This window comes from Pygocentrus nattereri, chromosome 13, assembly GCF_015220715.1.
Source record: "Pygocentrus nattereri isolate fPygNat1 chromosome 13, fPygNat1.pri, whole genome shotgun sequence".
Classification (NCBI taxonomy): domain Eukaryota; kingdom Metazoa; phylum Chordata; class Actinopteri; order Characiformes; family Serrasalmidae; genus Pygocentrus; species Pygocentrus nattereri.
This window is the reverse complement of record NC_051223.1, coordinates 5,850,700-5,865,546: the sequence shown is the minus strand read 5'-3', so window position 1 is coordinate 5,865,546 and position 14,847 is coordinate 5,850,700. Positions and strand designations below refer to the sequence as shown.

Sequence of the window (14,847 nt, the reverse complement as noted above, 5' to 3'; positions counted from 1 at the left end):
TTATTACTGCACCTTTAACACGTCTATGCAAAGGTCGAGGGGAAACTAAGGATATCAGCCTAGATCATCGACTTTGTCGAGGTAAAGTTTTTACTCTCCCAAAGTAAGGAGAGTAATTTTAGCCATCTGTCAAAGAAATTGGGTCCCAAATACGGAAAAACACGTGACTGAAACCCTGGGATAACTTCAGTGTGTGGACTGAGTAGGCAAATATATGCAAATGTGTTCATGTTTGTGACGTCACAAAAGCAGTGGATTTAAAATGGGCTGTTTTTGCAGCTTAGATTTCCATATATGGACATCACATTTTATTAAAGAAAGAAAGCTGCATATTGTTGTCATTGAATTTAATCTCATGGCTGCACTGTAGAAAAGAAAAGGCACTCATGGTTCGGGCATTTTGTAGTCGTTCTGGTGCGATCCTTCACGGACTCGTCCGAAGCAGCTCAGTACGAGATCCACCGCCGCGTTCACGGTAGAGCGAACCTCCTCCTCCGTTCTGCCTTGCTTTGGGTTCACCTCCACAATGTCAACAGCAGACAGCAGCCCTGGTGGTGAGACAGAGTGGATACGTTACACCAGAGCTTCCCAGCTGCATGGTTTTATATCTTCCCTCATTTACCAAACCTGATTTATCTCATTTACTAAGTAACGAGGTTCTGTATGTACTGGGCACCGGGCACCGGGGCTAAGACTGGGATCGACTGCTCTACAATAATATAGCAATAATTACTTATATTCTCTGCCTGAGAAGCTCCGCCCACATGTGGGTAGACTATTCAATTTACGCTGACCACAACCATCCAAATTTTGTGATTGCCCTTATAAAGATGTACATTCAAGTGTGATATGAGTATATTCTTCTCAACTAAATTAAGGCGAGTTTGCTCTCGTTTATTTTTCATGGACTTAAAAGATACAGTGCGAAAGTTTTAGGCATCTAAGCAAATTTTAAACAGTTTACCTCAGCAGTGAGTTTATCACCATATACATTAGAATAAAGTTGTAGTCATAATTCAAATAAACATAAAAACAAAAAGTAACAAGAATTTCTTGGGCCCATATTTTTCCTTGACACCTTCACAGCCGCCACAGAGACTTGTTAATATCATCAATTACATCATGAGCTCAAGTATATATAAATAAAAATAAAATGCTGGGCTTCCTCAAGGAGAGGCTTGGAAAGGGTTCAACAAACACACTCACATCCAGAAAATCACTATTTATTATTTATCTATACACATAATCATTATTAATTAATATTCTATACATTTTGTTTATTCAAATATTAACACTTTTCTCAGCAAATAAAACACAAACTACACAAATAAATAGATTTTGAAAATGTGTCTTGGGTGCCTAAGTCTTTTGCACAGTACTGCATCAGACAAAATTTTACTTAAGTATATTTGGCTTATACTGACAAATATGCAGAAAAGTTTATTTGGCCTATACTTACTTGAATAAAACACATACTTGTATATACTTATTCATATACCTGTGGCCTGCACTTGTAATTATACTTTATAAAATATACTTTCATAGACTAAAAGATGGGCTAGAACTAGTACCTATAAGTTCACTACACTGTAGTGAAGATCGTCAGACCCTCTCCTCAGCACTGAAGGATACGAGTGAACACGGCTTCTACTAGGGCTGTTCAATAAATCGTATTTTTATTGTTATTGAGATAAAGCTTTAAAGGAAATTTTACTCAAAACAGCTGCAGCAAAAGGGGACAACATGCAGCACACCGGCTGCTCAGGCTCTACTGCTTTTTTTGCTAGCCAGCTGGGATACTCAAGCTTGCTACCCTTCCGGCCCCCAGAGTCCTTCAAAATAAGAGTCCAGAACCAACTAAGAACACGGTGTCAAACTACCCTCAACCAAAAGCAAGAACAACCTTATTTTTAAAGAGCAACTATAAGACCTTTGTTTCATTACTAGCTGAAATGCTTTGCTCTGTAGTAATCTACACCAGCCTTGCCTGAAATGTGAATACATCTTTCTGAATTGTAAAATATCTTTATAATAATATTATCACAGTCAGTTCTGCCTCTGTGGAGCAACTCAGATTCAACTCTGCTATAGGTGCAGATACCGAAGCATTATGACACATAGTTTGCAAATCAACCAATGTTACCGTCCCCTGATGACGCTCTACTCGTTTATAAAAGCATATTTGCATCCAATTCATGTTTTCCTTCACAACTCAGACCCTCAGCATGATTCACTGAACAGAAATCAATGGCAAGCAACACTGGAACTACAGAAAGCGAAACAGTATAGCAAAGGTTAATGTTAAATGGCCATTGTTACCAACTGTCAACCAGGTGGGCAGTCATGGGCTGGAGGAAAGGGAACCAGCCTCGTGCCCGGAAAGTCACCGGTTCGATCCCCAGAGCCGACAGCACATGACTGAGGTATCCTTGAGCAAGACACCTAACCCCCAACTGCTCCCTAGGCGCTTAAAATTGGGCTGCCCACTGCTCCGGGCAAGTGTGCTCACTGCCCCCTAGTGTGTGTGTGTGCTCACTAGAGTGTATGTGGTGTCTCACTTCATGGATGGGTTAAATGCGGAGGTGAAATTTCCCTGTTGTGGGACTAATAATGGTCTCTTAATCTTCAAAACCCTTCGTCCGTACAGCCTTTGCCAAACTTCATCACTTTTCGTAGTTCCAGTGTTGCTTGCCGTTGATTTCTGTTCAGTGAATACGTGTGCCCGAGGACTGATTGATGAAGGGGAAAGTGAATTTGAAGGGGAACTCTGACGGTTTCAGTCAGCGGCTCATACTGGTAAGGCTTAAGACGCACTGCTTTATCAGAAACACCTTCCCTCGTCGCAGATGGGGATGGTAGTGGAGAAAAATCAACATCGTAAGACCTCTCAGTTGCAAAAGTGCCGTTTGATTCGGTTACTCTCCATATTTTCGGGTAACTTTAGCTGTAAAAGCAGTGTTGTGTTACATCCAGCCACAGACACATTATTTTAATAGTAATTTATTCCTTCTCATATCGTCGTCATGACATCAGACCGCTTTATCAAACATTGTTTTTTATGTTAACGTACTGCAGCCCTGGCTTCGACATATGTTTCACCTGTTTGACAGATGTGCTCCGTGATGTAGACCCCCTCTCTGTATGTCAGACCTCCGACCACAGGCGTCCCTGTCGCAGGAGTCACAGACGGGTCCAGAGCGTCGATGTCATAACTGAGATGGATGGGCTTTTTCACCCTGTTTGATGATAGTGTTTTATGGGGAATGTTCAGCAGGGCACAGTGTGATCTGAATATATTCAAAGCAGCACATTTGGATTGTAAACTATACATTTGAGGTCTTGAAGCTGCAATACTTGCTTTGAAAAGATGTGATCGCATGTCTGTTCCATAACTTTGGCAATTCCAAGACGATCTACCTCCGTCATGGAGAAGGTCTTGATGCCGAGGTGTTTCAAAATGTAACTGGAATAAAGGAAAATTGAGTATTAAGATAAAACCTGAGTTGTTTCGGCATATTTTTGAACTAAAATGCACTTTTTACAGCATTTTTTAGTGTAACTTACTGTTCCCCTGGGTCTACATCTCTGAGTCCAATGTACACAATATCTTTTGCTGCTATGCAAGGCTTTATCCATGAGAAGTCTGGCAATACAGGAATCTGAAGGAAAAAAAAAAAAAATAATAATCTGTCATTTTTTTTTTTTTACTGTTCAGAATTGTGCAAAACTGTTATAGAATTGCCCGCGACCCTGATGGAGAAGCGGCTTAGAAAATGGATGGATGGATGGATGGATGGATGGATGGATGGATGTTATAGAATTGCACGACCTTAAGAGAAACATTAATTACTAGGTCGTCGATTAAAATATGTCAGACAATAAAGGGTCAATGTACTAACTGTACACTCTCAGAACTAAAAGGTACTACCTCTTGTCACTGGGGTGGAACCCTCAAGAGTACATCTCAGTACCATTAGTCACAGAACATAATTGTACGATGATCCTTAGAAATGATATTTTCTAAGTTGTACTGACTCCATACACCACGTCTCACTTCCAGGCTTTTATTTTATTGTTCTGTTTTAAAAGATTAGGTAATAAAAAAAAAATTTAAAAAAGGTACAAATCTGTACATTTCACCTGTAAAAACTCATTCATGGTGCACCACTGGACCTTAAAACCACTGTTGTAACTTTGAGGGAACATTTGCATTGTTTGTACCTCGATGAATGAAAAATGTACAGTGTATAGAATTGAAAATTCAGACATTACATTATAACATTAAAGTTATAAAAACACTTCAACTTCTAATGAGCTTTGTTTTGTTGTTGCTTGCGTTTTACAGATTTCGCCAGATTACTTTATCTGTTTTCTTTGCAGATCCCGAAATGAGTATATCGCTGCGGTGAATCACCTTTGTATGCAGCTCATGGATGAGGTAGGACATGGGCTGCCCGTGGATGTTACCAGTCGGGGTGGTCAGGGGTGTGTTGATGTCTGCATGGGCATCCACCCACACCACGCTCAGTTCACTTCCACAGGCCGCGTGACCGTGGATTGAGCCGATTGCTAAACTGTAGAAACAAAGAAAGATTAAACGGCTTAAAAATGAAACAAGCAAGTTCACAATGAGAACATCTACATTGACGGCATTTGGGAGACTCTCTTATCCAGAGCGACTTACAATTTCATCATTTTACACAGGTAGGCCAAGGTGATGTTAGGAGTCTTGCCCAAGGTCTCTTACACTACACTAATACTACACTAACCTACAACCAGAGCAGAACCTCCTTACACTGAAAATATCACTTCCTTTTTACTGCAGAATCTAGATCAGGGAAGAAAGCAACCCAACTTAAGTGTACAGTAGCGCATTGTTATCACAAATTGAACTTTTATGATGTTCATATAAACATTAATAGATTAAAACAACCCAGATTTTCATGCATTTCTTGTTTTTGCAGTATTGAAAAATATACTGAATGAGGCACTACTGCATCACTGAACACAGTTATGAACTCCGAATCATTGCACACATCATAGAAATCAAAGTTATCACCAGCAATAATAAAAACATGTTGTAATTCTATGAATTATTTCCGAAGAAATTCTGTTTAAAAGTTAAGATTCTAAACTTTCTGCCCACACGCTCTTAAAAACTTTTCTTCAAGGGTTCTTTAGTAAAGAAAACATTCTATATAGAATCAAACACTCAAAGAACTCTTAGCATGATTAAAGGGATCTTTGAATAATTAAATGGTTCTTTAGATGAATATAGAATTTTATATGGTTCAATATATAGATCCTTTCTGAAAAGGGTTCTATATAGCACAAAGAGTTCTTCTGTTGTTGACATGTCAAGCCTGTAACAGTAGAAGAACCCTTTTCAAAAAAGGTTCTACATAGAGCCATAAAACACACTCCATCAATCTGAAGGACAATTTAATGACACAAAGAACCCTTAAATCACGCAAAAAGGTTCTTTGATTGTCCATGGTTCTTTATAGAACCATTTCTTTACTAAAGAACCCTTGTATAACTACCTTTAAGTGTGTACACCAGTGATGTTTGCAAGTAGATGCTTTGTTATGATTTGAATTTGTTTTGTAAAAGGAAAACTTCAAGAAACAAAAAAAAATGTTGAGTCAAAATGCAGACTCATAGATAATTGGATATAAACATAATTCAATGTATAACTTACTATATCATTAAATAGGTAATTACATAATCATGTTTAAATATCTGATTGTTCAAGTGATCAGTGTAGACAAGTGTAAACATTAAAGCATAATTCTTAGTTCAGATCAAGGCCTAGAAATCGGATAAAGAGAGCCGGATTTGAGCTCGGTAATGGGGTTTTTCAGCTCATGTACCCTTACTCTGATTTCTTTCGTTTTTCTCAGTCTGCACATGTGCCAAAACAAAACACTGTGCCATTGACCGCAGAAATCCAATTACTGCCTGACTCAAGTAGACCCAGAGTTTTCCCAGTATCTGATCACCCAAGGGCATGTAAATATGTTGTACATACAATCTGATTTTCTGCAGTTTTCAGATTCACAGTGCTTGTAAACACACTCGGTGTTGGGTGGTTCAGACCTGTGATCCCCCCCGAGCATCACACAGGTGTGGCCGTCGCTCTTCACTCTCTGCACAGCGTTCGCCAGCTGTTGGTTGGCGCGTCCGACCGCCCGTGGGCTCTTCGTGTTTCCAATGGGCTCATCGTTGGACACATCTTCAAATGTCAGATTCCCATAATCCTTCACTTCACAACCTGCCGGAGACAGCATTAATCTTTAAAATCCATGTCATTTAGTTTCTTCTCTATGGGAAAAATGAATGCTGCTTACAAAACTAAAAATAAAATGATATGTTTGAAATGTCCACTGTCCACCCTGTTATCTGAGCAAGTCACAGGTGCACAACATGATTTTCCTGAAGATCATGGGAAGATGAAAAGATTGCTTATTCTTTTTTCTTCATTTTCAGTCACACTGTGATATTGACTGACTAGGTCACTTTGAAAATGCAAGCCTGCTGGCCAAATTCTCTACTGAAAGTAAATGATTCATTTAAAAATAATAATAATTTAAGTAAATTGTTAGAATGAACACCTGAATGTCCTGAAAACTCAACACTGTTACTCATTTAAGCCACTGCCAACAAAGACATTTGATAGAAAATGAGATATTGTTCCTGAGATTAACCACATTTTCTTTTTGATGTTGAAAAACGATAGTTTAAAAGTTTTCATTTTAGAGATTTACAAGGGCTAAACTGCACCCCAATCGTAGCCTCACCCTGTACATGCTAAGCTAGCACTCAACATTTAGTTAAGCGGCTATCGCAGCCTTTCTTCCATTACATTAATTAAATGTGCTACATGTTGGGAAAATGCAGGAGTTAACTACTTTAGCAGATACATATTAGCTGGTACATAACACTGTATTCTTATGTAGTAGCTAATGTGCCTACAGCAACTAATATGTGGTTCAATGTTAGTATATATCAACACCAGCTACCTAAACTGACCACTAACAAAGTAGCCTTTCTTACATATTACACTGATTAAATGTAGACTACGCGCTGTGAAAAAGTAGCAGTTAGCTTATTTTAGCAGTTACTTTAGCAGCACATATATATTAGCTACTACACAGCGATATGCTGTTATGTAGTGGCTAATATGTCCTTATAGTAGCTAATATGCTACTAATATGTCTTTCAACACTAGCATATCTCAATACCAGCTACCAAAACCGACCACTAACGCAAAGTAGCTTTTCTTACGTTACATTAATTATAGACTACCACTCTGAAAATGTAGTTACTACTTTAGCAGAGTTACTTTCACAGCACATTAGCTAGTACATAGCAGTATACTGTTGTGTAGTGGCTATTATGTGCTTACAGTAGCTAAAATGCTACTAATGTGCTTCAGCACTAATATATATCAACACCGGCTACCCAAATTGATCACTAAAATACAGTAGTAGCTGTTTTTACATGTTACATTAATTAAATATAGGGTACACAAGGTGAAAAGTAGCAGTTAACTTACTTTAGCTGAGTTACTTTAGCAGCACACACGTATATAATCTCAATTTTTGTCGATTTTTTAGTTTTTGACACATTTGAAAATGCACGTTGGCCTTTATATTTTGTATAAATTTCATGATGAAATGGACCAATATAAATGGGCAAAAATTACTTGATAAAAAGTCTGGTTCCATTAACTTACATTGAAAGTAATGTAGGTTTTTTCCTTCTCCTGTAAAGTTACCATTTTGGAGATACAAGGTTTTGGTCCGACAACAGCGATATATATATATATATATATATATATATATATATATATATATATATATATATATATATATATATATATATATAAATTAAAATAAGACACACACGTTACATTAATTAAATGTAGACTACGCATTGTGAAAGTGTGGTTACTTTAGCAGCACATCTTAGCTACTACATAGCAGTATATAGTAGCTGATAGCTAATATGTGCTTAAAGTAGCTAAAATGCTACTAATATGTGCTTCAGCACCAGTATACATCAACACTGGCTACCCAAATTGACCACTAAAGTACCTCAACTGCTACTTTTTAGCAATATTTGGTTTGTGTGTGGTATTTTGGCGAGTTTTACGTCCATTTTGAGGTTGTTAGCTTGCATGTAGCATGTGTGTGGTAAAACTGGCACACTAGCTTCACTCTATAGCTGGATTTGAAACACAGTGATAATCAAGGTAAAAATATAAGTGAGAAAACGAACGGTTTACCACAGATATACCATGATATCTGTTTGTTTTTCTCCACAACTTAAACATAGCCATGCTAATGGGGAACTAGCATCCTCAGGGGTGCTCCAGGGTGGAGGGAGGAACAGCTTCAGATTCCGTCTCCATGTTTAGTAAATAGAGATTTTGCTGTTTTTTCTGTGAACAGAGGTAACGAGGACACCAGATGGAGGTTTTTTGGTCTAACCAGTGACATGAACAACAAAAGAATAACCCAGTAGAAACAGGCTGCAGGCCAATACGTCACTCATGAAGCACTCTGTGTTATTGATTGAACCTGCAAACTTTCCTGCTGGCTTATTATGTACACACTGCCGGCAGACTGACGCACTAATGTCACCTCTGTACTGGAGGTGTGTTTGTGTTTTCCCCATCGCAGCTTCTCAGAACTGCCATTACGGGGTGGGTGGTACAAGGTCAGTCGGCCCTGTTTTATCAGATCATGTCCCCAGGTTGCTACTGTCTCTCTTGCTCATCCTTAGTCCTCATCTCACTTTACTCCTATTGAGAGGTTGCCATCATCAAGTATTTCTTCCGATATTAAGGATACTAATAGGGCATCTGTCTCTCTCTGCTGCATTAACAGCCTCTACTCGTCTGTGAAGGCTTTACAGGAACACTGCTATGAGGATTTGATTGAGCATTATTAAGGTCAGGTAACTGATGTTGGATGGTCAGTTCCAGATCACTCCAGCTCATCCAAAAAGGTACGGGTGGAGCTCAATGACTCCAGAGAACACAGTTCCACTGCTCTACAGATTTATGGCTATTTTACCACCGTATAGACTCAGAAGACCGTGTAGGTTTGGATGGAATTGGATAGTAAATATAATGGCTATATTCGTGTTGTAGTCATGGTGACCTCTGGTTCCATTCACCACCACTGTAAAGAAATCTGAGTCTCTACAATCAACCACACACCAAACCCCTCTGAATGCATATAATGCATATAGTTTGCTTTCGCTGCAACACCAAATCGCCAGTGTTGGGCTCCTGCTGTTTCTGTTAGGACTATATTGCTGGTGTAATATGGCTGAGTTGATTAATGTCTGGGTTAATGTTAAGGTTGGAGCTACAGCTCTAGAGATGGGGTAATGTGAGGGTTGGGGTAACACTAGGTTTGGTCATCCTGCAGTAATGCTGGAAAACAAAGCAAGCAAAGCTGTATTTAGCATGAACGCAGCTAAATGTGACCAATTCTCAGATTTCACCTAAAGTCTCTGCAGATTAACTGTGGACGGTGAGACATTAATAGCAGGTCTTTGTCAAACAGCAGAGAAGTTGTGATGTAACTTCATTTGCAGTTCATTCAAAAACACAAGGCAAATGACAGGAAAGCAAACTTTATGCTTCCCTTCACTTGTTTGTTCTTAGAGCAAACACATTTTGTACAGCTTGGATTGTTTTCTCTTTTTTGTCCTTTTATGAGTAATTTGGGGGCAATATTCTCTTCTCAGCCCTCTTTTTGGTTTTGGGGCAGCTTCTTTTCTTTTCTTTTCTTTTCTTTTCTTTTCTTTTCTTTTACTGAGTACCATACCAGTCACCCCTCCACCCCTGCCGTTTGCCATAGCCTTAAGTGGGGCAGGCCACAGGTGTGTCAGGTTAGCCTAATTAGTCCATGACTCCTTGCCACCGTTGCCCTCTTCTGGCAGCAGACAGGGCCGGCTGGACCCCCACAACAGCGATATATATATATATATACACACTGCTCAAAAAATAAAGGGAACACTTAAACAACACAATATAACTCCAAGTAAATCAAACTTCTGTGAAATCAAACTGTCCACTTAGGAAGCAACACTGACTGACAATCAATTTCACAGCTGTTGTGCAAATGGAACAGACAACAGGTGGAAATTACTGGCAATTACCAAGACGCACTCAATAAAGGAGTGGTTCTGCAGGTGGGGACCACAGACCACTTCTCAGTACCTTTCTGCTTTCTGGCTGATGTTTTGGTCACTTTTGAATGTTGGTGGTGCTTTCACACTCGTGGTAGCATGAGACGGACTTTACAACCCACACAAGTGGCTTAGGTAGTGCAGCTCATCCAGGATGGCACATCAATGCGAGTTGTGGCAAGAAGGTTTGCTGTGTCTGTCAGCGTAGTGTCCAGATGCTGGAGGCGCTACCAGGAGACAGGCCAGTACAGCAGGAGACGTGGAGGAGGCCGTAGGAGGGCAACAACCCAGCAGCAGGACCGCTACCTCTGCCTTTGTGCAAGGAGGAACAGGAGGAGCACTGCCAGAGCCCTGCAAAATGACCTCCAGCAGGCCACAAATGTGCATGTGTCTGCACAAACGGTTAGAAACCGACTCCATGAGGATGGCATGAGGGCCAGATGGGGGTTATGCTCACAGCCCAACACCGTGCAGGACACTTGGCATTTGGCAGAGAAAAAATTCATTGGTAAATTCGCCACTGGCGCCCTGTGCTCTTCACAGATGAAAGCAGTTTCACACTGAGCACATGTGACAAAGTCTGGAGACGCCATGGAGAGCGATCTGCTGCCTGCAACATCCTTCAGCATGACCGGTTTGGCAGTGGGTCAGTAATGGTATGGAGTGGCATTTCTTTGGAGGGCCGCACAGCCCTCCATGTGCTCGCCAGAGGTAGCCTGCCTACCATTGGTTACCGAGATGAGATCCTCAGACCCCTTGTGAGACCATATGCTGGTGCGGTTGGCCCTGGGTTCCTCCTAATGCAGGACAATGCTAGACCTCATGTGGCTGGATTGTGTCAGCAGTTCCTGCAAGATGAAGGCATTGAAGCTATGGACTGGCCCGCCCGTTCCCCAGACCTGAATCCAATTAAGCACATCTGGGACATCATGTCTCGCTCCATCCACCAACGCCACGTTGCACCACAGACTGTCGGAGTTGGTGGATGCTTTAGTCCAGGTCTGGGAGGAGATCCCTCAGGAGACCAAACGCCACCTCATCAGGAGCATGCCCAGGCGTTGTAGGGCGGTCATACAGGCACGTGGAGGCCACACACAACACTGAGCCTCATTTTGACTTGTTTTAAGGACATTACATCAAAGTTGGATCAGCCTGTGTTTTTCCACTTTAATTTTGTGTGTGACTCCAAATCCAGGCCTCCATTGGTTAATAAATTTCATTTCCATTGGTGATTTTGTTGTCAGCACATTCAGCTTTTCTCATTGAATACTTTATTCTGTACATATTTCATTCATTCAGATCTAGGATGTGTTATTTGAGTGCTCCCTTTATTTTTTTGAGGTGTGTGTGTGTGTGTGTGTATGTATGTATGTATGTATGTATGTATGTATGTATGTAACCATTTTACCAAATTAAATTAATGCAACCTGCAGTCCCAAAGCAAAGAAACACTATTTAATAAAATAATTGCCTGTTCTATTTAAACTCATGGTATTCATTTGGATAACATGTTAAATATAAACAATCATAATTTAAAGGGGATTTTTTTTATTGGGTTCCAAACATTAACAACTAAATTTAAACTTGTGAAAATAATATTTGTAATTTTTTTTGTGTGTGTGATGTTGATTTAGATTTGTCATGAGTTAAATTTTTAAATAAAACTATCTATTTAAAAAATGCTGTCAGCAGGTGGGGTCTTGTTTCAGCCATGCCCATGCATTTTATTGCAGGAAGTGAGGCTGCATCCCTGTCCCTCATGGCCACATGGTGAGCAGTTAGAGCCCATGTTTTTTTTGTGTTGTAATAAAAACATGATTTTAGGTGTGTCCAACTGTCCAAAGCTGCATTTGCTAGTCACGTACTGGCGAGAGTTTTTGAGTTCTGCTCAAAATGAGCTAAAGCTGTCACTTCTGATGTATAATGTGCATATATGGATCATTCTGCGGAACAACTGACCATCATTGAGGATAATTTCGCCCTGTTTTTCTATAATTAGAAAGCAACAGAAAACACTTTTGCTCAAATCTCACTTAAAACAGAAGCCAACAGTTTGTTTTCCATTTTTTCTCACATGGAAACTCATAATTACTGTTTGTGTTTCGCTATCTGTACATTTAAGATGCAGCAGGTAGAGATTAGACTCAAATATGCTGGAGTGGTCCTTTCACTGCTCTACTGTGTCGCTTATTCAAAGCTATAAAAGCCGTTTTAGTGTCCATTATGTCTAATCACGGACAGACAGAGCAGATTGGGCCCTAAAAATGCTTTATGTTGGGATGACCGCCACGTCATACTGATCACATCGGCCAAACTGTAATGTATTTGATGACCACAGCATCTGGATATAATAAAACACATAAGAACGACCAAAGGCTGATTAATGGAAACTCGCTGACGTTTCTCTTTAACGACTCCAGAAGGAACGTCTTCCTTTTAACATTTTTACATGTTTTTCCCACACGGCCCAAAATAACTTGGAAAAACATCTGGTTCCATTGACTTACATTAAAATGAAAGTACTTATTAAATGGTTATAATATATATACACAATGCCATTCACAGTGGTTTGGCATGAAATGCTCTGTTCTAGAGAAACTTCAAGTCAGAATAGTTCACAGTGGTGGTGATAGGAACCAGACGTCCACCTCTGAAAGCTCCATCACAGACAGATATCACATGAAATGATACACGTTGCATGACATCTGGGGCACTGTTACCTGTTTTTTTCAGAATTTTAAAATGAATTCAAGTACGTGTCGGACACTGCGAGCAAAAATAGTCCCCAAAGAAAACAATATTTTTTTTCAGATTTATGGCTATTTTACCGCTGTATAGACTCAGAAGACCCGTGTAGGTTTGGATGGAATTGGATAGTAAATATAATGGCTATATTCGTGTTGTAGTCATGGTGACCTCTGGTTCCATTCACCACCACTAAAGAAATCTGAGTCTCTACAATCAACCACACACCAAACCCCTCTGAATGACTCCGTTCCCCTTTAATGCATATAGTTTGCTTTCTCTGCAACACCAAATCATCAGTGCTGGGCTCCTGCTGTTTCTGTTAGGACTATATTGCTGGTGTAATATGGCTGAGTTGATTAATGTCTGGGTTAATGTTAAGGTTGGAGCTACAACTCTAGAGATGGGGTAATGTGAGGGTTGGGGTAACACTAGGTTTGGTCATCCTGCAGTAATGCTGGAAAACAAAGCAAGCAGAGCTGTATTTAGCATGAACGCAGTTAAATGTGACCAATTCTCAGATTTCACCTAAAGTCTCTGCAGATTAACTGTGGACGGTGAGACATTAAGAGCAGGTCTTTGCCAAACAGCAGAGAAGTTATGATGTAACTTCACTTGCAGTTCATTCAAAAACTTTTTTACACAACACAAGTATAGCCATTTTATCTACTATCCAGAACCACCAGGGAACCCACACGTGTCTTCTGAGTGTTCATGTGGAATGGTGATGATGGTAAATCAGTGATAAATCTGAAATCTTCCCTCATGTACTTCTCAATCATGAATGCCAAAACCTTCAGCATTAAACAATGTCAGGCACTGAATTCATATCCAGGTAATAACTCTCTGTGAGGGGGCTTTCAGAGGCAGACGTCTGGTTCCTATCACCACCACTGTGAACAGTACTGACTCTAGTTTCTCTAGAACGGAGCTTTTCACACCAGACCACTCTGAATGAGTCTGTTTATGTATTGATCGGTTAATTATGCTGGACGGTTGGCAAATTGGTGAAATGGCCCTTTAAAATGATGTCCACTGAGCGCTGACCACTGAATAGCAAGTCAGCATCAACAAAATTGCACATTATGTTATCTGAACAACCGGTGACTAAACTGAATGAATGTAGGAACAAAAGTTATGATTAGGAAAAATGTAAATATGTCTTTAATGTAGACTTTAAAAGCGCTGATAATAGACATTTATAATATACTACAGCCTAACAGGTGGATGTCTTTCCCACAGGAATAATATACATAAAAGAATCATTTGTGTTGATATGTTGAGATATATATACCTACTGGCCACTTTATTTACTAATGCTAGTAAAAAGTTGGACCCCCTTTTGCCTTCAGAACTGTCTTAATTCTTCGTGCCACACTTTCAACAAGGTGTTGGAAACGTTCCTCAGAGATGTTGGTTGGTTATTTGAGTTACTGTTGCCTTTCTATCATCTGGAACCAGTCTGCCCATTCTCCTCTGACCTCTCACATCAACAAGGCATTTTCGTCCACACAACTGACCGCTCACTGGATATTTCCTCTTTTTCGGACCGTTCTCTGTAAACCCTAGAGATGGTTGTGTGTGAAAATCCCAGTAGATCAGCAGTTTCTGAAATACTCAGACCAGCCCGTCTGGCACCAACAACCACGCCACGTTCAAAGTCCCTTAAATCCCCTTTCTTCCCCGTTCTGATGCTCGGTCTGCACTTCAGCAAGTTGTCTTGATCACCTCTACATGCCTAAATGCATTGAGTTGCAGCCATGTGATTGGCTGATGAGCTATTTGTGTTAACAAGCAACTGAGCAGCACTGTACCTAATAAAGTGGCCGGTGAGTGTATATAAACGTGTGTCTGTGTGTGTGTGTGTGTGTGTTGACCCTCCAGTCAAAACAG

General features: G+C 40.1%; 1 protein-coding gene across 1 annotated transcript in view; it reads right to left on the bottom strand.

Annotated features, from left to right (window-relative positions):
- Nucleotides 1-330: 330 nt before the first annotated feature.
- Nucleotides 331-14,847, bottom strand: part of arg1 (arginase 1) — a 15,379-nt gene continuing 862 nt past the window's right edge. The window contains exons 3-8 of the mRNA XM_017710533.2: nucleotides 6,100-6,274; nucleotides 4,415-4,574; nucleotides 3,565-3,659; nucleotides 3,359-3,463; nucleotides 3,100-3,236; nucleotides 331-548 (exon numbers count right to left, since the gene is read on the bottom strand). Coding sequence (XP_017566022.2) covers nucleotides 385-548; nucleotides 3,100-3,236; nucleotides 3,359-3,463; nucleotides 3,565-3,659; nucleotides 4,415-4,574; nucleotides 6,100-6,274 — 836 coding nt within the window. The 3' untranslated portion in view covers nucleotides 331-384. The remainder of the gene's footprint in view (nucleotides 549-3,099; nucleotides 3,237-3,358; nucleotides 3,464-3,564; nucleotides 3,660-4,414; nucleotides 4,575-6,099; nucleotides 6,275-14,847) is intronic.